A 22,181-nucleotide genomic window follows, 5' to 3' on the forward strand; every position below is an offset into this window, starting at 1 on the left:
GGAAATGTTCTCATTTTCTGTCCAAAAATCCAAAATAACTTTTCGACCAATTCCACTTTGATCGTTTAACTATTCTTTTTTTTTTTTTTTTTGTCTGTTTTGATACTTTGTTGTCATAATTTCTGGCAAAGTTCAATTGGAAATCTTTATTTAAACTTTAATTTGTTTGGTGAGAAAATCATGATATTTGTCACTACTAATTGGTGATTCAAATGAAAATAAACTGAGATTTTTTTTAATGCAAAAATCAAAGTTGAGTTGCAAGAAATTACAAGCTTTTTTTGTCCCTAACAAAGATTCGCCAGAAATTATAATGGAGGATCAAAAGTGACGAAGACAAAATAATTGCAAGACTAATATTAATCATTTTTATATACTTAAAAGTTAAAAGCCAATGCACTACTAAAGGCATAATCAAAGTGGAATGAGACAATTAGTCGCTCTGAAAGGTGATCGAATGAGTGAAGCATGATTTCAGTATCAAAGTTACAAATTCAATTCTTGTCAACATCCTCGTGATCAAGTCTATTGCATAAAATTTTTCTAGTATTGTTTACCACTTATATCATTATTATTATATGCACACTATAAAATAATAATTGTGAATTTCTCTATTTGTTTATGTATGTAATGTCTAATGTAACCTTATGCAGTGGTGTTATCTTTGTTGGGACTTTTCTCGTGTAACCGAAGCTTTATCCCTCCGTTTCGTGCAAGAGTAATAAACCTTTAACCTTGTCTGATCAGTTTCTCTTTTCTTTCTTTCTTTCTTTTTTTTGTTTTTTTTTTTGTTTTTGTTTTTTTTTTTTGTTTTTTATCATCCTGCATTTTTCTTCAACAAACCTCTCACAAACCTTCATTTCTTTGGCTTGGGCGATAGAAAGACTGCATCTTTGCGTGTGTTGGCTTTTCTCTGCTATTCTTTTTTTCCAGTTTTCCGCACTCTTACCCAAAATATACAGAAACTAACGTAATATATAAGCATGCACTCTCACTTTCGTAATTGTAGATTCAGTAATTTATAATTATTTAGGTACAGAATCTGGGATCGTGATGATGTTTCTGTGGTGTCTGAAATGTGCAGGAAGAGATCAAAGTTGGAATCTTGACATGGCTGCTAAGAGCTCCTTCAAGCTTGAACACCCTTTGGGTATTCATCATTCAACCCTTTTTAACTTGGGTTTCTTCATTATATTCTTCTCCATCTGATCTGCTGCTTATATAATATTCTTCTTTAATTTACATATATCTATCCATGTTGTGATGATTGAATCTCTGAAATCTTTGGTTTGTTTTGGTAAGAATTGCGGCAAAAAGAATGTGGTCGCATCAGGGAGAAGTATCCGGATAGGATTCCAGTAAGATACTGCAATTTTGGTGATGATTTTCTTACTCATATGGTACGGTGTTGCTATAGTGCTTGATTCTTTCTGTTAATTGACAACCTTATTGTGTTAACATTCATCAGGTGATTGTTGAGAAGTTAGAAAGGAGTGATGTTCCTGATATTGATAACAAAAAGTAAGCTCTCATCTTTCTTCCCTATATCAGTATGTTCTCAATATGGAATAGACTTTTTTTTAGTCTTTTTGTGACATTTTGAGTTTCTTATTATTATTTTTAGTCTTGGCAAACTTTTCTTGAAAACCGTCCTTAATTCAAGTAATATTTGCTCAGGAAACTAGTAGAAGGATTAAAAGTAGTACTTTTTCGGTCCCATTTTATGTATCGAGTTCGGTTAACCAGTCTTGACTGATGTTATTTTTAATCAAATTTTTCATAATATTGAGACGGAACACATTCAGAATAGGCAAAAGGTCAGTAGATCAGAGTGATGTGTTGGTTTTTTGTTGTATAGATACCTTGTACCTGCTGAACTTACAGTTGGGCAGTTTGTGTATGTGGTTCGGAAGAGGATCAAGATTCCTGATGAGAAAACAGTATTCATGTTTGTCAATAACACACTGCCACCAACTGGTTAGCAAACAACTAACTGTCTCAGTTTCTTAATTAACAATTAATCTTGATTTTGGCTTAATTAATATATACATACAATCCTTTTATATCTGTCTGCAGCTGCATTGATGTCAGCAATTTTCGAGGAAAACAAGGATGAAGATGGCTTCCTTTACATGACTTACAGTGGAGAAAACACATTTGGGTTCAATGAGTTGTAAAGATAGATGTTAATCTGTATGTTTCTGTAAATCTGTCCAGCATATATAGAATGAAGTTGGAAATAATTGTAAATTCTTTGGCATTCTTTATCAACACTAGCATTTGTTAGGAAATCTTTAACCAACCCCACGGACTTAGCTTACTGGTTTAGTAGACAGTGTATAAGAGAAAGAGACTAAAATTCGAATCTTAGAGACAATATGGAGATTATGTTCAAAGTAGACAGATCCCTTTTATGCACCAACATACTGCAATAGTTTTGAATCTTCGATCACACGTATGATTTATAGTACATTCAAATTCAATATATACACCGTATTAGAATGATTTATATATAAATGAGGATAGATTCGCCAATTAAGAACCAAAACATGCAGAATCCAACAGCCAAATGCTGTTTGCTGGTCCGGCCGCCACATCACGAAAATGCTGACTAAGATTAGAAATCTCTGTGAGTTTGAAAACACGTCCAGATTCAATGAATCTACAATGCCATCGTTTACTCAGACCCTCTTTTAGGCCCTCTCCACTTCTCTCCCATTCTTGAAGACCTCGAAATTTCAATTCTGTGTTTACAATGGCGTTGGCTTTCAGTTCTTCAACAACAATTCATGGCTCTTTTACTGGAAAACCCAAAGGTACCCGTTGTTATTATTTCTGTCAAGATTAAAACTTTACATGGTTTTTGATAAATTCAGCTAATTTTGAGGCACGGGTTTGGATTTTCTTGATTAAAGTTGGACCTTTTGGGAGTATTTTGCAGCACTACAAATGGGATATTTTCAGCCGTTGGATAGGGCTCATAATCAACCAACGGCACTGAGCTTTTCCCGGAGACATTCTGCGGTGAAGCCATTGAATGCTAACGACTCAGTTGTTGTCTCAGCAGCAACAATTGCAGCTCCTGGTATGCTGTGAATTGTCTGTCCCTCTAGTTTATTTATGATTCTGAGGATTGAAATGACCGGTTTGCCATTTGGTATATGGGAAATTTGCAGAGGTTACTGAGAAATTAGGGGCAGAAGGCTATGAAAAGCTTGCTAAGCAGCTGGAAAATGCTTCTGCTCTTGAGATTGTAGATAAAGCCCTTGAGACATTTGGGGATGACATTGCTATTGCTTTCAGGTAGTTACAGAACCAAATTTTAAGGATAATTTTTGGTGTTTTGTCTTGATTTTCAGTTGCAATAAGTTTGGATCTTTATAGAATTATTATAGTCTTGACTAATTGTCTGTCCATTTTCTTTGGTTATAGATGTGGTTCATTTGTTGAGTCTTAATTCGAGATATTGTTAGCCTTTGGAATCAAAGGCTGCCTTAAAATTTAGGATTTGTAATCATATACTGATTTTAAACTTGTTTTTGCACTGTATATTGATATGCTGTATGTAATTATATTACAGCGGGGCAGAAGATGTTGTTCTGATTGAGTATGCACGCTTAACTGGCAGAACCTTTAGAGTATTCAGTCTCGATACTGGGAGGTTAAACGCGGAGACTTATAGGTTCTTTGACACAGTCGAGAAACATTATGGAATTCGTGTGGAATACATGTTTCCTGATGCGGTTGAAGTTCAGGGGCTAGTGAGGAGCAAGGGGCTTTTCTCGTTTTATGAGGATGGTCACCAGGAGTGCTGCCGTGTGAGGAAGGTGAGGCCGTTGAGGAGGGCGCTAAAGCAGTTACGCGCCTGGATCACTGGGCAACGGAAGGATCAATCCCCTGGCACTCGATCTGAAATTCCAGTTGTGCAGGTAGTACTAGATATAATATATTGCTAATGTTGATTCATATAATAAAGGTGTCACGCTTATATGAATAGAGTGGGAGACTGTAGAAATAATTGTTTCCTAACAGGTAGACCCCTCGTTTGAGGGCCTGGATGGCGGGGTTGGCAGCTTGGTGAAGTGGAACCCTCTGGCAAATGTGGATGGAAAGGATGTTTGGGACTTCCTGAGAGTGATGAATGTGCCCGTGAACTCGTTGCATTCCCGGGGATACATCTCCATCGGGTGTGAACCCTGCACCAGACCTGTCCTCCCCGGGCAGCACGAGAGAGAAGGGAGGTGGTGGTGGGAAGATGCAGCAGCCAAGGAATGCGGTTTGCACAAAGCCAACGTTAAGGACACATTAATCTCGAGTGCCAACACCATCGAACGTGACATTTTCAATACCAACAACATTGTAACCTTAACCAGGCCTGGAATCGAGAACATGTTGAAAACGGCAGACAGAAAGGACGAGCCTTGGGTTGTTGTTCTTTACGCCCCCTGGTGCCGCTTCTCCCAGGTAATATAATCAACCCCCGACCCCGTATTATCTCTTCCCGTTGAGCATAATATAATCACAGCAAAGAACTATGATTCAATTCCCTGCAGGCCATGGAAGAATCATACACTGAACTGGCAGGGAAGTTAGCAGGGTCTGGTGTGAAGGTTGCAAAGTTCAGGGCAGATGGTGAGCAGAAACCATTTGCACAGCAAGAACTGCAGCTTGTGAGCTTCCCCACCATCCTTTTCTTCCCCAAGAACTCATCTCGGCCGATCAAGTATGGGTCGGAGAAGAGGGACACAGACTCCTTGCTGGCTTTTGTGGATGCCCTAAGATGAACTCACAATCTGTAACTTCTTCTTCCACAATCCATAGATCCAATAATTGTACATATTAGTTTTCTTCAATGGAAAATGGATGTTCTTGCCCTCCCATGCTATAGCCTTGTGGCTTGGTAGAACAGTACAGATGCATTCATCATCCACTTTACAGATGTAATAAGCAGTGGGAACATTCCTGCAAAAGCATTTTTACAGAAAAGCATTTCCACCTACATCTAATCACCACTCCATAATGTCATCCATACAGCTGCTTTGACATCTGTCATACAATGTAGGCAGTTTTGGTCATTTCAAGTTAAGAATCCAAGGTCCACCCCCTTCAATTCAAAATAGTTTATCCTCTGTCGCTACCCAATCAAGTTAGTTAGATTGTTTATTTAGTAACCACAAGGTTACAAGTTCGTGGTCTATTAGTCTTCTTGGTATGAGTCAATCGTATATGGGTAATCTAGACTAGTTTACATTCGTGTAGTCCTTTGCTAGCTAGGGTCACAAGGCGGGGTTTACCCATTGCACACTTTCAAATAATGACTGCAGGTTTTCCTCGTCACCCAAATAGTTTATACCCTAAACCCGGTATACCCTAAAAGCTCCCACTTTCCGTCTCAAGCTTTTTCAAGTGCTTGTATAATGGTGTTTGTAAGCAAAAAATTTCACATGGTTTTTCTGGATTAGTGTAACCTTACTTTTAAATGATTAATCAATCGAGTTATGTCTGGGCCACCCTGCAATTCAAGATCCATCAAGTAGGCAAGAAGTTCATCTTTACCTACTATGCATAATGCATCACACAATGAAGCTACAAAAACTTATTTTGTACAGTGCCCTGTGGAGCTTATAGACAAATTTCCCTGTAAAAAGGCCCCAATTATTAATGCAAATGACTACTAAACTTTTGTATCCATTCATGGTGATAAAAAGGATAAAGGGCAGTTAGGCTGCCATAGTGCCATCATCTTTGAAAACTTTCCATCCACTTTAATCTACAGAGCAAAGTAGATTAGATTAGTTTATAGGGTATATTTAAATAACTATGTTAACGTCAGATAATCCTCAAAAGATTATTCCCTTGTCGGTCCTCAGCTCAAAGGGTTTTTATTTCTCATTTCACAGCCAAAGTCAGATCCAACAGTGTTCTTTTACTTGAGTCCTTTCTCTTCTTTCAACGCCAGATCTTACAAGTCAAAACCTCTCTCAAACAGTAAATAGAAAAACATCAAACAGCACAGCTGCCTAAATTTCCTGGGATATTATGCAAACGTTAACGAGGTCTGGGGTGGAAGATGGTACAAGAAAACCTCAAACCTCTCCTTAATGGCGATTTCTAAGCACGCCCTTTTCCTCTCCGTGTTCCTCGTTGTCGTCGCCATTGCTCCAAGCTCCCACCTTTACCCAGGTGCTATTTCCAAAATCCAACCCTTTAATTAGTTACTGTAATTGTTTGTTTTTGGGTGTCAAAGTTTGAATCTTTTGCAGAGGTTAAGGTTCAAGGTGAAGAAGAGCCATATGTGGGGGTGAACATAGGCACAGATGTTTCCAATTTCGTGTCTCCAGCAGACTTGGTGTCTTTTCTGCAATTGCAGAAGATAACACACATAAGGCTATATGATGCTGACCCTGAAATGCTCAAGGCTCTTGCCAAGACTAAGATTAGGGTTATTGTGAGTGTGCCCAACAATCAGCTTCTTGCCATAGGGTCCTCCAACACCACTGCTGCTGCCTGGATTGGGCGCAATGTGGCAGCTTTTTACCCACAGACTCTCATTACTGCCATTGCTGTTGGGGATGAAGTGTTGACCACTGTTCCCAGCTCAGCTCCTTTGCTTATGCCTGCAATTGAGTCTCTGTACAGTGCTTTGGTGGCTGCTAATTTGCATACCCAGATCAAGATTTCAACCCCTAATGCTGCTTCCATTGTTTTGGACCCGTTCCCGCCTTCCCAGGCCTTTTTCAATCAGTCGTTGAGCTCGGTTGTGTCTCAATTGCTGCAGTTCTTGTCCAGGACTGGGTCTCCTTTGATGATGAATTTGTACCCATACTATGTGTTTATGCAGAACAAGGGGGTTGTGCCTCTGGAGAATTCGCTTTTCAAGCCCTTGACACCTTCCAAAGAAATGGTGGACCCGAATACTTTGCTTCACTACACTAACGTGTTTGATGCGATGATTGATTCTGTGTATTACTCGATGAAGAATCTGAATGTTACGGATGTGGTGGTTCTTGTTACTGAGACGGGGTGGCCTTCGAAGGGGGACTCTAAAGAGCCCTATGCTACAATTGACAATGCTGACACCTTTAATTCCAATTTAATTAAGCATATTTTCGATCATGCTGGAACGCCATTGCATCCGGAAATTACTTCTAATGTGTATATATACGAGTTGTTCAACGAGGATTTGAGGTCACCTCCAATTTCCGAGGCTAATTGGGGGTTGTTTTATGGGAATTCAACGCCTGTTTACTTGCTTCATGTATCCGGAAGTGGTACATTCTTGGCTAATGATACGACGAACCAAACATATTGCATAGCCATGGACGGGATTGATAAAAAGACTTTGCAGGCTGCTTTGGACTGGGCTTGTGGCCCGGGGATGGCAAATTGCTCAGAAATTCAGCCAGGGGAGAGCTGTTATAAGCCTAATGACGTGAAGAACCATGCGTCTTATGCATTCGATAGCTATTACCAGAAAGAAGGAAAGTCTATTGGTTCTTGTGACTTCAAGGGTTCTGCTACAATCACCACCACTGATCCAAGTAAGTGCACATAATACTACTTCATAATATGCCATTCAATATACAGTTCGTGCTAAAAGAATCTTGAGATTTTAGACGTAAATTGGATAGCTTTATTTGGTTTACTGTCACAAAACGACTTAAAAACTTGTTGGCAATATAGTTATCGTCCTTTAGGTAACTTGACCATGCTTCCAGCAACCTTATTATTCAAGAATTTTGCTTCCCGTTACATATAATGATCACGGGCTTTACTCTGCAGGTCACGGGAGCTGTGTGTTTCCTGGAAGGTAAACAAAAGTTCCAATTCTTTGCTGTCGTTATTGTCCTTCCTTTCTCCTCGTCATTCTCGTTTCCAAATTCTTGATTTATGGAAAGTTTGTAGTTATGAACTTTTAAGTCTGAATTCTTGTGGGTGCAGTAAGACTACAAGCAATAACAGAACAAGCCAGACGGGGAACTCAACAATAGCAAGCGGTGCATGCACGATAAGACTCACCCCTGCACGTCACACCCAAATAAGTGCATTCAGAAAAGTTGTGCACGTTTTCTGGGGCGTTGTCTTCTGTTTGATTTGTTATTCATTCCACTCGTGACAAAAATTGTTCGGGTACCAAAATCCTACGCATTTTCTTTAGAAGAATGATGATATTGTTTAAAGTGGACTCATTATACTGCTAACAGTTTGCAGATAGAAGCTTATTTTTTGAGGCACGATGGAGGGGCGCTCTGTAAAAATGTTGTATTTAGTGAAATTCTTGAAAGCGTCGAAGACAGCAATAAAACGGAAGAAGGTTGGAACCTTGGGCATCAAAAGGTGAAGGACGAACAAAATCAAATCTTTTGTTTTAGGACAGCTTGGTTCCGTTTTTTAGAAACTGAAGAACATAAACTGCTTCGTTCTCCTCCAGATTTCTATGCCCCTATTCTTTTTTTTTTTGAAAATTTCTATGCCCCTATTCAATTCATGGGTTGTGCAAAGGAAATAAAGAATGTACTACCTGCATTTTGGCAGTGAGGGGCTTCTCCATTTAATGTAAATTAGATGTAAAAATCACATTCACTAATCTATGATCATTTGTGTTTGTGTTGATGGCATGGCATGGTCTCCCTAATATTTGTTAATTTTTATTGTATGGGTTGAAGGGAGAGGAGAAGATCACAAGGTGAAAGTTGTGTTGCATTGAAGAACTATTTGAGTAAGTTGACAAAAGGGTCTGGACATTGGATCACAAGGGTCCAGCAGGTTGCTGCTCAACACTTCACAGTCCCCACGCAAAAATCCATTCATAGCTGTTTTTGGATTTTGTATGGCAATTTCTTTTAATTAGAGCCGTCAAAATGGACTTTGCTCGTCGGGCCAATCCATCGTGGGTTTCGAAAATAGCAGCCTGTCAAAGAGCGAATTTTTTTTACCTGCTCTGTCCCTCCCGCCAGCCCGTATTAACAGCTCTACTTTTAATGCATTCCCACTTTTTTTTTATTATATTTATTTTTATATTAATAAATGAAAAGGGCTAATCCAAGACCAGACAAACATTAGGAGATCAAAACAGGGGCAAATTATGATGTGCAACCATGTGCATCATGCATGGTGCATACGGTTGCAAACGACGTCGTTTTGACGTCCGACTTAAAAAAAAAAATCAGTTTTGATTGTCGTTAACGGTGTTATGTTATGCATAATTTGAACTATATATTCAGAACGAATGAACTATATATCTAGAACGAATGAATTATATAATTCAAATTATGCACAACATAACGCTGTTAACAGCAATCGAAATTGATTTTTTTTAAAGTCAGATGTCAAAACGACATCATTTTTGCAACCGCATGGTGCACACAGTTGCACAGCATAACGCTTCCAAAAACAGGAATTTGGGCTTTTGAACCCTAGCCCAATCTGCAAACCCCATTCTTGGCCCAATATTGAAAACCAACTTGGGCTGAATTTTGAAACCCCATGGCCCACGTAGACATAAACGGCAAATTATGCCCTGGACCGTGTCCACAATGAATTGTGGACATGGGCCCAAAACGACGTCGTTTTTTAAAAAAAAAAACGAATCATTTAGTTATATAAAAAAAAATCTGCGCGTGTTTTGCCGTTAACGGCGTTATTTTTTTTTTTGATTATGAATGTATAGTTATGCCGTTATGAATGTACAGTTATGCAATTATGAAATTATGAACACAGAGCTCTAACATTATGAACTTACAATTATGAACATATAGTGATAAAATTATGACCATGGAGCTTTAAAATTGTGAATATAGAGCTTCGAAGATTATGAATATACAGTTATGGAGTTATGAATGTGCAGTTATGGAGTTATGAATCTACAGTTATGGAGTTATGAATCTTCAGTTATGAGATTATGAATCTACAGTTATGGAATTATGAATGTACAGTTATTGATCGAATTATGAACAAAGAGCTCTGACATTATGAACTTACAATTATGAACATATAGTGATAAAATTATGAACATAGAGCTCTAAAATTGTGAACATAGAACTTCGAAAATTATGAATGTACAATTATGGAGTTATGAATATACAGTTATGGAGTTATGAATGTACAGTTATAGAGTTATGAACGTACAGTTATGGAGTTATGAATGTACAGTTATTAACATATAGTAATAAAATTATGAACATATACTCCTATAATGAAGCGGTCTGAAATTTTTTTTAAAAAAAAAAAAAAAAAAAGGAGATAACAGTGCCTAACGGCACTGTTACCCGTGTCCAGCATGCTGGACACGGGTCCATAGCATAACGATGGGACATAAACAAATGCTTATATCGTGAATCAGGATTTACATAACAAAATAAACTCATGATATAAGTTGTAATAATCTAAAAATAAATTTATACCAAAATATAATAAATTTATAAAAAAAAATAGACAATATATAAAAAATAAAGATATATCAATAATTAAGATCCATGTAGCAAAATGGATCTTGGGTCCATGATATAATCTTTTACAAAACAAAGTTGTACGGTTTGATTTTAACTTGAGAAACAAGTAAATTAACGTTCTTGTTTCAAAAAAAAAAAAAAAAAAAAAAAAAAGGTTCTTGTTTAAGTACGTGTATAGATAATTGTCTTTTTAGGATAGTGTAGTCTACTTGAATTATAATTTCTATTCTTAATCGAACTGGGAATTTCTATTCTTTTATTTTTTTTGGAAACAAAAATTTCTATTCTTAATCGAACTGTATGCGTTGTCCTATTATAACTGGTAATAGTATCTAATCCAAACTATAAATACACCTGGATCTCTTCTTACTTTCTCATTGCTTCTCTAGCTTAGCTTCCTCCTATTGCATACTGTTATAATCTATATATTCTCTTGTTGGTTTTCTTTAGTTTGGTAATCCAACAATGGCTGGCGGTGGAATTGCTCATGCATCTACCAAGGAATATCCCGGAAAACTTACTGGATATGTCATTGTTACTTGCATGGTGGCTGCCATGGGTGGTCTGATTTTTGGTTATGATATCGGGATTTCAGGTATATATAATTACAAGTTTTTTTCCGACATATATATGTATAAAGTTTAATGGCCTGGTTATCTTAATAAGTTATTGAAAATTGATGTTATATATGTTTCTTGGATTTCTGGTAGGGGGTGTGACTTCAATGGATACCTTCTTGGAAAGGTTTTTTCCGGATGTTTATAGAAAGCAGAGCCTGGATTCTTCCACGAATCAGTACTGTAAGTTTAACAGCGAAACTCTAACCATGTTTACGTCTTCGTTGTACTTGGCCGCCCTGGTTTCCTCCATGGTTGCCTCGTATGTCACCAGAAAATTGGGGCGGAGGACTTCCATGATGGCCGGAGGTTTCATCTTCTGCATCGGAGCTCTCCTCAACGGCTTCGCTCAAGCTCTTTGGATGTTGATCGTTGGCCGTGTTTTGCTGGGTTTTGGCATTGGATTTGCCAATCAGGTATTCTTCGATCACCAATTAGATTCGTTATATATACTAAAAATGTTTACATATATGCTTGAGAGCTAAGGTTAATCATAACACAATATAAGTAGACTTGGATTTAGTATATAAACAGATCAGAGGTATACATATACACGATTATATTATCATCGTATATTACACCAACCGTCATTACTTATGAATATAATATAATGCAGAATTTTTAAACATATGTATAATATATAACTGCGTACTAAATGCAGCAGCGGCTGGGGAATAGGCAAGGTGAAATTCCCTTGTTCAAGAATTGACCGAATTTTTTATTTTTAAATTTTTTGTTTGTATTGTGCAGTCTGTTCCACTTTATTTATCTGAGATGGCGCCATCAAAATACAGAGGAGCACTCAACATTGGCTTCCAGCTTTTCATCACAGTGGGGATCTTAATAGCCAATGTGGCCAACTATTTCTTCGCCAAGATCTCGTGGGGGTGGCGACTGAGCTTGGGCGGCGCGGTGGTTCCTGCTCTCATCATCACAATCGGTTCCATCTTCCTCCCGGACACCCCAAACTCCATGATTGAGCGTGGGAACCACGGCGAAGCCAAATCCAGGTTGAGAAGAATCAGGGGAGTAGACAACGTGGACGAAGAGTTCAACGACTTGGTTGCTGCTAGCTATGCTTCTAACCAAATCAAGCATCCATGGACAAACCTCGTGAAAAGGAAGTATAGGCCCCAGTTCGTAATGTCAATGATGATTCCATTCTTCCAGCAACTCACTGGCATCAATGTCATCATGTTCTATGCCCCGGTCTTGTTCAAAACCATTGGGTTTGGAAGCAATGCTTCTCTTGTATCTTCTGTGATTACCGGTGTCGTTAACGTTCTCGCCACTTTTGTTTCGGTTGGGTTTGTTGATAAAGCTGGGAGAAGGTTCTTCTTCCTTCTAGGTGGCATTCAAATGCTTATTTGCCAGGTAACATAAATCATTTTATACTCACAGTTTTATCTCAACCTTCCATATTAATGTGTACTAATTAATTAATAAGATTGATTAATGTTGTTTAATTTAAACAATCTGCTGCTGTAGATTATTGTTACAGTTTGCATTGGGGTGAAATTTGGAACCAGTGGAAATCCTGGGGATTTGCCCAAATGGTTTGCTGCAGTGGTGGTGACTTTCATCTGCACATACGTTGCTGGATTTGCATGGTCGTGGGGGCCTTTGGGTTGGCTCGTGCCCAGTGAAATATTCCCGTTGGAGATCCGATCAGCGGCTCAGAGCATCAACGTCTCTGTCAACATGATCTTCACCTTTTTCGTCGCTCAAGTCTTCCTCAACATGCTGTGTCACTTAAAGTTTGGATTGTTCATCTTCTTCGCCTGTTTCGTGGTTGCCATGACTGTGTTTGTATACTTCCTGGTGCCGGAGACGAAGAACATTCCTATTGAAGACATGAGTGTTGTCTGGAAACACCATTGGTTCTGGAAAAAGTACACTGCCCAAGTTGATTATCCAAGAAATTCAACGCTAGATATTGAGATTGTTTAGTAGCATAGATATATTATTTTTTCTTTTTTGTAGTTAGCAAATATTTTCTATACTGATGTAATCTTAGGAAAATTTTAAATTTTTAATAGTGTGTTTGGTTTGAACATGAGAAATAAGTAGTTAGTAATTGGAATATATTTTGGTAAAACTATTTTGCATATTTAATAGTTGGCATGCAGGAATTGAAATGATTATTTTATTTTGTTATGCATGACTAAAATTAGAATAAATGTTGTAAAAATAAAAATAAAAACAGAAAATTAAGAAAGCTTCCAAAGCAGTGTCAAGTAATTATATTGCAGGCTTTCAAGCTTAAGGGGGGTGGGATAATTGTGCCAGCGATTAGAATTTTGGAGAGTGGGAGTGATTTGAGTAAAGAGTATGCAACAAGGTGTTGTTTGCAGAAAGAAGGTGACAGAGAATTTTGATAATGGCTGCTGGTCTGTTTCAGCTCAAGGTGGAGTGTTGAAAATGTGGTCCAATAGTGAGTGTAGGGATGAATTGGTTGCCTTGGCTTGTAGGGTGTTGAGAAATCTTGTTGGGGTTGAGGAGATCATGAGGTTCATGGTTGAGGAAGGGGGGTTCATCAAGCTTGTGAGGTTACACAGATATGTGCCATTGAGTTTCTGCAATGTGTGGCTTCAATTCTGGGGATGAATCCACCAGGCAAATGATCATTAGAGATTGAGGGGCTGGGGAATTAGTGAATGTATTGGATCCCAAATTGTTGTTTTCGTCTAAAACCAGAGAATTAAGTAGCCTTGAGGGGATCATGAATCTGTGCTCCTCTTCAGCTAGTTTTGTCACCATTCTGTTGAGTTATGGGTTCATGGATCACATTCAAAACGTTGTCTAGTCTGGTGGTTGTGGCTGGGAACTGAAAGAGATTCGTGCAGAACGATCAAAACGTTGTATTGCTTGATCCTGAAGAGGCAAGGTTTGGGAACAACTGAACAAGAAGCTCTTGCTTTCCATTCTCTTGTCCTTAACCAGCTGCAACACTGCAAGGAAAAAATTGTAAATTCTGGCTACTTAAACCACATTGAGAAATTATCCACCAGCAACATTATTGGCTCTTATTAGATTTGTAGATTGTAGATATTATACTACTATATTAAAACACAGTATAATCCAAAAAAGGCAAGAAATGATACAAAATAAAACGAACCAGTGTGAGCGCATTAACTAAGCCAGCCAGCCAGACCTTCTTCTCATCATAGACTATTCGGCTTTTGTGCTAGCAAGAAAAATAAGGACAACAAGTGAGTTTGGCACATTGGCAGTGAGCTCATTTGGGGCATACTTTAAATCATGGACTCTTAAGATTTGTTTGGACATTTGATTTTGCATTTGTTGTGTGATTGACTACTTTAACTAGTAATGTGTTTTTAGTGTTAATATTTTTGAGTTTAGACTAATATTTTTAAAGAAATTACAGTCTGTTAGGTCATTAAGTTCAGTTAAAAATAATCAACCGAAACCGATCGAAAGTTTCGATTTTCAATCGGTTCGGTTATGATTAGTGGTTCAGTTATTTCGGTCAATTATGAGAAGGGTAATTTTTTTTTATTATTATTTCGGTTATTAACCAAAAACCGACCGATGCTCACTCCTAGTAGCAACGGCCAAAAAGTTTTTTTTTTTTTTTTTTAAATCCTAGTGGGTGGGGCGGGCAATGCGCCCCAAACGGCCCTGCCAATTTTTATTTTTTTTTTAACAAAAGTTTTTGAAATTTTTTTGTTCTTGCAGGAGTAAACTTTCTCAAAAACTTCATCGGTTAATAATCGAATCGAATTAATTAACTTTCTAAATGCTTTAATCATGAATTGAATTAAAATTTATATTTACAAATTAATCAAATTGATTTTTTTTTTTGTTAAGTGGTCGGTTAACATAACCAAAATATTTAAGTCCAATTTTAAAAACCTTTATAAATAGTCATTACATCACTAAATAAATAATAAATTTTGAAAAATATTTAATAATATTATTTATGAATTATAAAATTAAAACATATATATACATTCATATGTAATTCAGTCAACCAACACTTTTGAACCAAATTAATTAACCGTTAACAAAAATTAAAAATTTTGAAAAATATTTAATAATATTATTTATGAATTATAACATTAAACATATATACATACACATGCAATCCAGTTAACCAACTGTTTTGAATCAAATTAACTGTTAACCGAAATTAAAAATTCTTAATCATTAATTGAATTGAAATATTTCGATTAAAAATTGGTTAATCAAATTTTGTTGATTTGGTCAATTAACCAATTTGTCACCGAATTATGGAAACCCCTAGTGATTGGTTATGGTTATAAAAATTAGGGACAAAAATTCTCCTTAAAAGTGTAGCCTAGTCACAAATTATGTGCATTAGACATTCTAACATGTTTTTGCATTTTTCTAAATATATCAAATTAATATTTGTTAGGCGCAGGTTAGTGAAGGAACAAATCTAATTCGAGGTAGTTAAGATGATTGTTAGGTAGAGGTTTGAAGGTCCAAATCCAGCACCTTGCTCCTTGAAAATGTGTCGGTATAAGAAAATAAAGTTACGTCTTCACTATGTGCTATACTTTTTAGTACTGTGGTAAGCGTTTGATGTGAAAAATACTATAATGAACTCCTATTTTTTACTCTAAATTCTTACTCCTTCATATAAATCATTGATATAGACATCTTTTATGGGATTCACATGATGAAAATATATTATACTTGTTTGTCATAGCATAAAAGAAAAAAGGATCAAATTAGTTCGTAAATCATCAATCAGATTGTGCAATTGGGTTCTCTAAGTAAAATAATAATAATAATAATAATAATAATAATAATAATCATCATCATCATCATCATCATCATCATTTCAAATCCCCTAAATTGGTAAACCATTAAATAATTAAGTTCAAATTGACTTGTTTAGTTGGTTAACTCATGGTATGTTTGACACTTTTTTTTTTTTTTTAATAATGAAGTTGTAATAATCTAAAAATAAATTTATAACAAAATTTAATAAACTTATAAAATATTAGACAATATATAAAAAATAAAGCTATAATCATAATTAAGATCCATGATATAATTTTTCACAAAACAAAGTTGTACGGTTTGATTTTAACTTGAGAAACAAGTAAATTAACGTTCTTGTTTCCAAAAAAAAAAAAAAACATTCTTGTTTGAGTACATCTGTACATGTATAGATAGTGTAGTCTTTTTAGGAAGCTATAGATAGTGTAGTCTACTTGAATTATAATTTCTATTCTTAATCAAACTGAGAATTTCAATTTTTTTTTTTTTTTGGAAACAAAATTTCTATTCTTAATCAAATTGTAATTTGTATCCGTTGTCCTATTATAACTGGTATTAGTATCTAGTACAAACTATAAATACACCTGGATATCCTCTTACTTTCTCATTGCTTCTCTAGCTTAGCTTCCTCCTATTATACTGTTATATTCTCTTGTTAGTTTTCTTTAATTAGTTTGGTAATCCAACAATGGCTGGCGGTGGAATTGCTCATGCATCTAGCAAAGAATATCCCGGAAAACTTACTGGATATGTCATTGTTACTTGCATGGTGGCTGCCATGGGTGGACTGATTTTTGGTTATGATATCGGGATTTCAGGTATATATAATTACAAGTTTTTTCCGACATATATATATGTATAAAGTTTAATGGCCTGGTTATCTTAATAGGTTATTGAAAATTGATGTTATATATGTTTCTTGGATTTTTGATAGGGGGTGTGACTTCAATGGATACCTTCTTGGAAAGGTTTTTTCCAGATGTTTATAGAAAGCAGAGCCTGGATTCTTCCACGAATCAGTACTGTAAGTTTAACAGCGAAACACTAACCATGTTTACGTCTTCGTTGTACTTGGCCGCCCTGGTTTCCTCCATGGTTGCCTCGTATGTCACCAGAAAATTGGGGCGGAGGACTTCCATGATGGCCGGAGGTTTCATCTTCTGCGTCGGAGCTCTCCTCAACGGCTTTGCTCAAGCTCTTTGGATGTTGATTGTTGGCCGCGTTTTGCTGGGTTTTGGCATTGGATTTGCCAATCAGGTATTCTTCGATCACCAATTCATCATTGTTGTCTGAAATTAGATTCGTACTAAATGCAGTAGCGGCTGGGGAATAAGCAAGGTGAAATTCCCTTGTTCAAGAATTGACTGAATTTTTTGTTTGTATTGTGCAGTCTGTTCCACTTTATCTATCAGAGATGGCGCCATCAAAATACAGAGGAGCACTCAACATTGGCTTCCAGCTTTTCATCACAGTGGGGATCTTAATAGCCAATGTGGCCAACTATTTCTTCGCCAAGATCTCATGGGGGTGGCGATTGAGCTTGGGCGGTGCGGTGGTTCCTGCTCTCATCATCACAATCGGCTCTATCTTCCTCCCGGACACCCCAAACTCCATGATTGAGCGTGGGAACCACGGCGAAGCAAAATCCAGGTTGAGAAGAATCAGGGGAGTAGACAATGTGGAGGAAGAGTTCAACGACTTGGTTGCTGCTAGCTATGCTTCTAACCAAATCAAGCATCCATGGAAAAACCTCCTGGAAAGGAAGTATAGGCCCCAGTTCGTAATGTCAATGATGATTCCATTTTTCCAGCAACTCACTGGCATCAATGTCATCATGTTCTATGCCCCGGTCTTGTTCAAAACTGTCGGGTTTGGAAGCAACGCTTCTCTTGTATCTTCTGTGATTACCGGCGCTGTTAATGCTCTAGCTACTTTGGTTTCTGTTGCATTCGTTGATAGAGCTGGGAGAAGGTTCTTCTTCCTTGAAGGCGGCATTCAAATGCTTATTTGCCAGGTAACGCAATTCATTCTACAGTCTATCGATCTCAACCTTCCTTAATTAATAAGATTGATTAATGTTCTTTAATTAATTTAAACAATCTGCTGTTGTAGATTATTGTTACAGTTTGCATTGGGGTGAAATTTGGAACCAGTGGAAATCCTGGGGATTTGCCCAAATGGTTTGCTGCAGTGGTGGTGATTTTCATCTGCACATACGTTGCTGGATTTGCATGGTCGTGGGGGCCTCTGGGTTGGCTCGTGCCCAGTGAAATATTCCCGTTGGAGATCCGATCAGCAGCTCAGAGCATCAACGTTTCCGTCAACATGATCTTCACCTTTTTCGTCGCTCAAGTCTTCCTCAACATGCTGTGTCACTTAAAGTTTGGATTGTTCATCTTCTTTGCCTGTTTTGTGGTTGCCATGACTGTGTTTGTATACTTCCTGGTGCCGGAGACGAAGAACATTCCCATTGAAGACATGAGTGTTGTCTGGAAACACCATTGGTTCTGGAAAAAGTTCACTGCCCAAGTTGATTATCCAAGAAATTCAATGCAAGATATTGAGATTGTTTAGTAGCATAGATATATTATTATTATTTTTTTTTTTTTTTGTAGTTAGCAAATATTTTCTATACTGATGTAATTTTAGGAAAAGTTTAAATGTTTAATAATGTGTTTGGTTTGAACTTAGTAATTGGAATATATTTTGCATATTAAATAGTTGGCATGCAGGAATTGGAATGATTATTTTGTTTTGTTATGTATGACTAAAATTAGAATAAATGTTGTAAAAATAAAAATAAAAACAGAAAAAGTCGAAAAAAAAAAATAATAAAAACAGAAAATTAAGAAGCTTCCATTTACATTATTTTCTCCAAACATATTATAGTTGGTCTGTCTAGAATCCAATGAATGTTGAAAACACAGAGTTGATTACAGCAATCCCTATTTGAGTAATCTTGTGGTGGTGATAATAGTAGCACTACTGTTCAAGTGAGTTTTAGGATCATACGCATCAGCTACCAAATCTAAATCCACCAAGTCCATCCATGGTTGTCAGCAAAAGAAATGCGATGGGTCAAAGTGTTGGATGTACTGGGGAAGGATTGGAATTCCAGAGCATGCTAGCAAGGGTGAGGGTGGAGTTGAAGAGGCAGGCAGATGAGAGAAGATGTAGGAAATATATAATATAATATACATAGCAAGTGTATTGAAGCAAAGTTTGTATAGTGTAGTAGTATTATTCATTGCTTTGAAGTGAAACTAACAGTGAAAAGTAAATAATAATGTTGTGAAGATGAGAATTATGTGGCTTGCTGCAAAGCTGATTGATTAATTTGTTTAACTTCCATTCCAGGAACACTTCACTCCAATTTGTAACATGCATGGTGTATATTATATTGTAGGCGTTGGCCATTTTAATTTGTTGTTAATCTATTATTATCTACTTATACTGGCGTGAAGAGGGAGGGAGAATTGAAGCACAAGTAATTAGTAAGAAGAAAGAGTAAATGCATGCATGCATGCATGTAAGATGAGAAATGAAGAAAAAAGAGGAAAGAAGAGTTTCCCAGAATATAGGTGGGTTTGTTAATAAAGCGGAAGTAGTGGAGATAGAGGGTAACTAAGTGGGGTGGGATATGTGTGTAACTACTAACTAATATGCATAATGCAGGCCACCATAACTCATAAGCTAAGCCATTTATATATATACATGCGCGGATCGGATATTCGGATGTGGCTGCCTTCCATCTCCAATCTCCAATCTCCATTTAATTTGCTCCATCTTCTCCGCCCAATTTCTTCCATTTTCTCTTTTAATTTGTCCTTGGAGTTAGGAACTATATATATATAATAATATATAGATAGAGATGTGCAACTGAAAGAAACTACCCATCCCACAATTTTTTTTTTTTTAAATTTTAAAAATTCAATAACTGCTCCTGGATTAGACTATATAGTTGGGTGCTACACCATTTCATACAACTTTTGGTAATTCAATCTCTTTCTCTCAATTGGTATCTACTACATACTATACCATGAACGCCAACACCAATGATACTCGTAACTTCATTCTGCCGCCACCACCACCACCACCGGCGGGATCAAGCGCTAGCGATGCTACGGCTACTTTCCAGCAGCGGCACATGGTAGGAGGCTTGAACTGTTACCCCAAGAAAGTAAGAAGAAAGAGTAGTAAAGTAAAGCACATGGACCCCCTTGGGAGTGGCAGTACCAGTACAAGCAGCAAGCAGCCCAAATATCGAAAGAAGCCGCCGCTGACGCCGCCAGACCAGGATGCACCAAAGATCGCGAGGCCGTGTAGCGAGTGCGGTAAGAAGTTCTGGTCATGGAAGGCCCTGTTTGGGCACATGCGCTGCCACCCAGAGCGGCAGTGGCGCGGCATTAATCCTCCCCCAAATTTCAGGCGACCTTCTCCTTCTCCTTTGAGTAGTTCCAGTACATGGCCTCCTCATCATGATGATAATGATGATGAATGTGGCCCTTCCGGTGGTTACTATTATTATTATTATTCAGAAAAGATGGTAGGAGGAATGACGGAGGAAGATCACGAGGTTGCCGCATGCTTGTTACTGTTGGCCAATAATGCTGTGCCTGTGGATCATCAGCTTAAGCCGCAACAGGAGGCGGTTGGGTTAGGTTTTGGTATTAGCTGCTGCAGTAGGAACAATGGAGGAAGAATAAGAGAAGAAGATGATGATGATGAGATGATTAACATACACAATCATCAACGTCAAAGTCACACTTGTAGCATCTGTTCCAGAGTTTTCTCCAGTGGTAGAGCCTTGGGTGGACACAAGAGATTCCACTGCAGGGATAGAGGAGATCACAATACCCAACCTCCTCCTCCTTGTACCAATAACTATTTGGACTTCAACTTGAACTTGGTCCCAACACCAACACCTGCTCCCGATCCCCACCACCAGGATCAGGATCGTTCTTCTTTTGCTGCCCCCCTCCCCACTTTGGATTTAAGCTTGGGACTTTGATTTACTTTTAACAACTCCCCTCTGTAAGTAGGACTATATATATATTTTATACAATAATTATACTGTGAATCACAGCTTACATAGCAATTAAGACCATATAACAAGTTCATTTGTAGACATGATGATTTTTGTGTGTCTATAATTTTATAATAATAATTAAATACAATGTCTTTTGACAATTCTTATTATTTTAATTTTATCATTAATTATATTTCAAAATTTTATTGATTTATAAAAAATAAATGCTATTATATATTTTTTATATTAATTTTTATATAATAAAGTGATAATAATATACATTAAAAGTAATGAGAGTAATCTAACCCTTAATTGAACTACACCTGTTTAACATGTATATATAGTTTTTACATCATTAATGAACGGACATGATTTACTTAATAAATGTTATAGATTTAATTTTACAAAATATTTTAATATTGCTTATAATATATGAAAAGAGTAAAAAAAAATCATTCTAAAATATTTTTCATATAATAAAATTCTCAATACACAAATAACACATATAATGCACACACTTGACAGTTGGACACACACCTTTCTCGAGAATTGGAGGTAAATCATATCATGTTAGTGAACTTCAAGTACGTATTTTTGTTTGTTTATTTGTTTGTTTGTTTGTTTGTTTTTTGTTTTTTTTTTGGGTATTTTGTATTATTATTATTATTATTATTTTTGGCACAATCTGATGAAGTGCTCGATATGCAACGAATGGTAGGTTTGCCCTCTTTCATTAGCCACAACAAGAAAACAATTTTCAACAATATTGGGTAGAAGTGCAAAACAGGATAATGTATGTGATTATTGGTAGGGCAGGCGTTTGTTCAATTAATACTCGAATCGAATTAATTAAATTTCTAAATGCTTTAATCATGAATTAAAATTTATATTTGCAAATTAATCAAATTGTTTTGTTTTTTTTTTTTTTGTTTTTTTTTTTTTTTTGGTTAAGTGGTTGGTTAACCAAAATATTTTAGTCCAATTTTAAAAACTTTAAAATTTGTAAATTTATAAATAGGCATTACATCAATACATAAATCATAAATTTTGAAAGAAATTTAATAATATTATTTATGAATTATAAAAGTAAAACATATATACATAACTATGCAATTCGATTAATCAACACTTTTAAACTAAATTAACCGTTAACCGAAATTAAAAATTCTTAACCATTAATTGAATTGAAATATTTCGATCAAAAATTGGTTAACCAAATTTTTTTAATTCGGTCAATTAATCAATTTTTCATCTAATTATGCACACATCTAGTGATTGGTAACAAAAATTAGGGACAGAAATTCTCCAAGT

At 36.6% G+C, this 22,181-nt stretch overlaps 6 protein-coding genes across 10 annotated transcripts; all 6 read left to right on the forward strand.

Annotated features, from left to right (window-relative positions):
* The first annotated feature begins 796 nt into the window (after nucleotides 1–796).
* On the forward strand, nucleotides 797–2,289 carry LOC109165702 (autophagy-related protein 8C-like). Of its 3 annotated transcripts, none has more exons than XM_019314583.1 (6): nucleotides 797–970; nucleotides 1,085–1,150; nucleotides 1,303–1,358; nucleotides 1,469–1,521; nucleotides 1,859–1,977; nucleotides 2,077–2,289. In XM_019314583.1, exons 2-6 carry the CDS (start codon nucleotides 1,111–1,113, stop codon nucleotides 2,175–2,177), a joined length of 369 nt encoding a protein of 122 aa, XP_019170128.1. In that variant the 5' UTR covers nucleotides 797–970; nucleotides 1,085–1,110; the 3' UTR covers nucleotides 2,178–2,289. The 3 variants fall into 3 exon arrangements, with proteins under 3 accessions (XP_019170128.1, XP_019170129.1, XP_019170127.1); XM_019314584.1 differs by having other exon boundaries at nucleotides 797–897; XM_019314582.1 differs by lacking the exon at nucleotides 797–970 and having other exon boundaries at nucleotides 977–1,150.
* A 304-nt stretch (nucleotides 2,290–2,593) lies between these two features.
* Nucleotides 2,594–4,999, forward strand: LOC109165701 (5'-adenylylsulfate reductase 1, chloroplastic-like). Of its 2 annotated transcripts, none has more exons than XM_019314581.1 (6): nucleotides 2,594–2,816; nucleotides 2,916–3,085; nucleotides 3,177–3,303; nucleotides 3,581–3,929; nucleotides 4,033–4,464; nucleotides 4,554–4,999. In XM_019314581.1, the coding sequence occupies exons 2-6, from the start codon at nucleotides 2,950–2,952 to the stop codon at nucleotides 4,782–4,784; spliced, it is 1,275 nt and encodes a 424-aa protein (XP_019170126.1). In that variant the 5' UTR covers nucleotides 2,594–2,816; nucleotides 2,916–2,949; the 3' UTR covers nucleotides 4,785–4,999. The 2 variants fall into 2 exon arrangements, with proteins under 2 accessions (XP_019170126.1, XP_019170125.1); XM_019314580.1 differs by having other exon boundaries at nucleotides 2,942–3,085.
* Nucleotides 5,000–5,775: 776 nt separating this feature from the next.
* LOC109165696 (glucan endo-1,3-beta-glucosidase 1-like) lies at nucleotides 5,776–8,618 on the forward strand. Of its 2 annotated transcripts, none has more exons than XM_019314575.1 (5): nucleotides 5,776–6,183; nucleotides 6,264–7,541; nucleotides 7,783–7,810; nucleotides 7,942–8,130; nucleotides 8,212–8,618. In XM_019314575.1, the coding sequence occupies exons 1-4, from the start codon at nucleotides 6,102–6,104 to the stop codon at nucleotides 8,114–8,116; spliced, it is 1,563 nt and encodes a 520-aa protein (XP_019170120.1). In that variant the 5' UTR covers nucleotides 5,776–6,101; the 3' UTR covers nucleotides 8,117–8,130; nucleotides 8,212–8,618. The 2 variants fall into 2 exon arrangements, with proteins under 2 accessions (XP_019170120.1, XP_019170119.1); XM_019314574.1 differs by having other exon boundaries at nucleotides 5,777–6,183; nucleotides 8,205–8,618.
* A 62-nt stretch (nucleotides 8,619–8,680) lies between these two features.
* LOC109165697 (sugar transport protein 1-like) lies at nucleotides 8,681–13,078 on the forward strand. The gene is made up of 5 exons (XM_019314576.1): nucleotides 8,681–8,719; nucleotides 10,902–11,046; nucleotides 11,162–11,484; nucleotides 11,819–12,442; nucleotides 12,557–13,078. Exons 2-5 carry the CDS (start codon nucleotides 10,917–10,919, stop codon nucleotides 13,016–13,018), a joined length of 1,539 nt encoding a protein of 512 aa, XP_019170121.1. The 5' UTR covers nucleotides 8,681–8,719; nucleotides 10,902–10,916; the 3' UTR covers nucleotides 13,019–13,078.
* Nucleotides 13,079–16,529: 3,451 nt separating this feature from the next.
* LOC109165699 (sugar transport protein 1-like) lies at nucleotides 16,530–18,446 on the forward strand. The gene is made up of 4 exons (XM_019314578.1): nucleotides 16,530–16,659; nucleotides 16,776–17,098; nucleotides 17,232–17,855; nucleotides 17,954–18,446. The coding sequence occupies exons 1-4, from the start codon at nucleotides 16,530–16,532 to the stop codon at nucleotides 18,413–18,415; spliced, it is 1,539 nt and encodes a 512-aa protein (XP_019170123.1). The 3' UTR covers nucleotides 18,416–18,446.
* A 1,434-nt stretch (nucleotides 18,447–19,880) lies between these two features.
* Nucleotides 19,881–20,852, forward strand: LOC109164825 (zinc finger protein ZAT3-like). Its single transcript, XM_019313372.1, has one exon. It carries the CDS (start codon nucleotides 19,881–19,883, stop codon nucleotides 20,850–20,852), a length of 972 nt encoding a protein of 323 aa, XP_019168917.1.
* Nucleotides 20,853–22,181: the final 1,329 nt, after the last annotated feature.

This window comes from Ipomoea nil, unplaced genomic scaffold (assembly GCF_001879475.1).
Source record: "Ipomoea nil cultivar Tokyo-kokei standard unplaced genomic scaffold, Asagao_1.1 scaffold3069, whole genome shotgun sequence".
In the NCBI taxonomy this organism is placed as follows: Eukaryota; Viridiplantae; Streptophyta; class Magnoliopsida; order Solanales; family Convolvulaceae; genus Ipomoea; species Ipomoea nil.

Coding starts and splice junctions, on each gene's coding strand:
- LOC109165702 (XM_019314582.1), top strand. CDS start 1,054: ATGATGTTTCTGTGGTGTCTGAAATGTGCAGGAAGAGATCAAAGTTGG. Junction 1,151..1,302: donor CAAGCTTGAACACCCTTTGG/GTATTCATCATT, acceptor TGTTTTGGTAAG/AATTGCGGCAAAAAGAATGT. Junction 1,359..1,468: donor AGTATCCGGATAGGATTCCA/GTAAGATACTGC, acceptor AACATTCATCAG/GTGATTGTTGAGAAGTTAGA.
- LOC109165701 (XM_019314580.1), top strand. CDS start 2,756: ATGGCGTTGGCTTTCAGTTCTTCAACAACAATTCATGGCTCTTTTACT. Junction 2,817..2,941: donor TTTTACTGGAAAACCCAAAG/GTACCCGTTGTT, acceptor AGTATTTTGCAG/CACTACAAATGGGATATTTT. Junction 3,086..3,176: donor AGCAACAATTGCAGCTCCTG/GTATGCTGTGAA, acceptor GGAAATTTGCAG/AGGTTACTGAGAAATTAGGG.
- LOC109165696 (XM_019314575.1), top strand. CDS start 6,102: ATGGCGATTTCTAAGCACGCCCTTTTCCTCTCCGTGTTCCTCGTTGTC. Junction 6,184..6,263: donor AAGCTCCCACCTTTACCCAG/GTGCTATTTCCA, acceptor AATCTTTTGCAG/AGGTTAAGGTTCAAGGTGAA. Junction 7,542..7,782: donor AATCACCACCACTGATCCAA/GTAAGTGCACAT, acceptor TTTACTCTGCAG/GTCACGGGAGCTGTGTGTTT.
- LOC109165697 (XM_019314576.1), top strand. CDS start 10,917: ATGGCTGGCGGTGGAATTGCTCATGCATCTACCAAGGAATATCCCGGA. Junction 11,485..11,818: donor GCATTGGATTTGCCAATCAG/GTATTCTTCGAT, acceptor TGTATTGTGCAG/TCTGTTCCACTTTATTTATC. Junction 12,443..12,556: donor TTCAAATGCTTATTTGCCAG/GTAACATAAATC, acceptor CTGCTGCTGTAG/ATTATTGTTACAGTTTGCAT.
- LOC109165699 (XM_019314578.1), top strand. CDS start 16,530: ATGGCTGGCGGTGGAATTGCTCATGCATCTAGCAAAGAATATCCCGGA. Junction 17,099..17,231: donor GCATTGGATTTGCCAATCAG/GTATTCTTCGAT, acceptor TGTATTGTGCAG/TCTGTTCCACTTTATCTATC. Junction 17,856..17,953: donor TTCAAATGCTTATTTGCCAG/GTAACGCAATTC, acceptor CTGCTGTTGTAG/ATTATTGTTACAGTTTGCAT.
- LOC109164825 (XM_019313372.1), top strand. CDS start 19,881: ATGAACGCCAACACCAATGATACTCGTAACTTCATTCTGCCGCCACCA.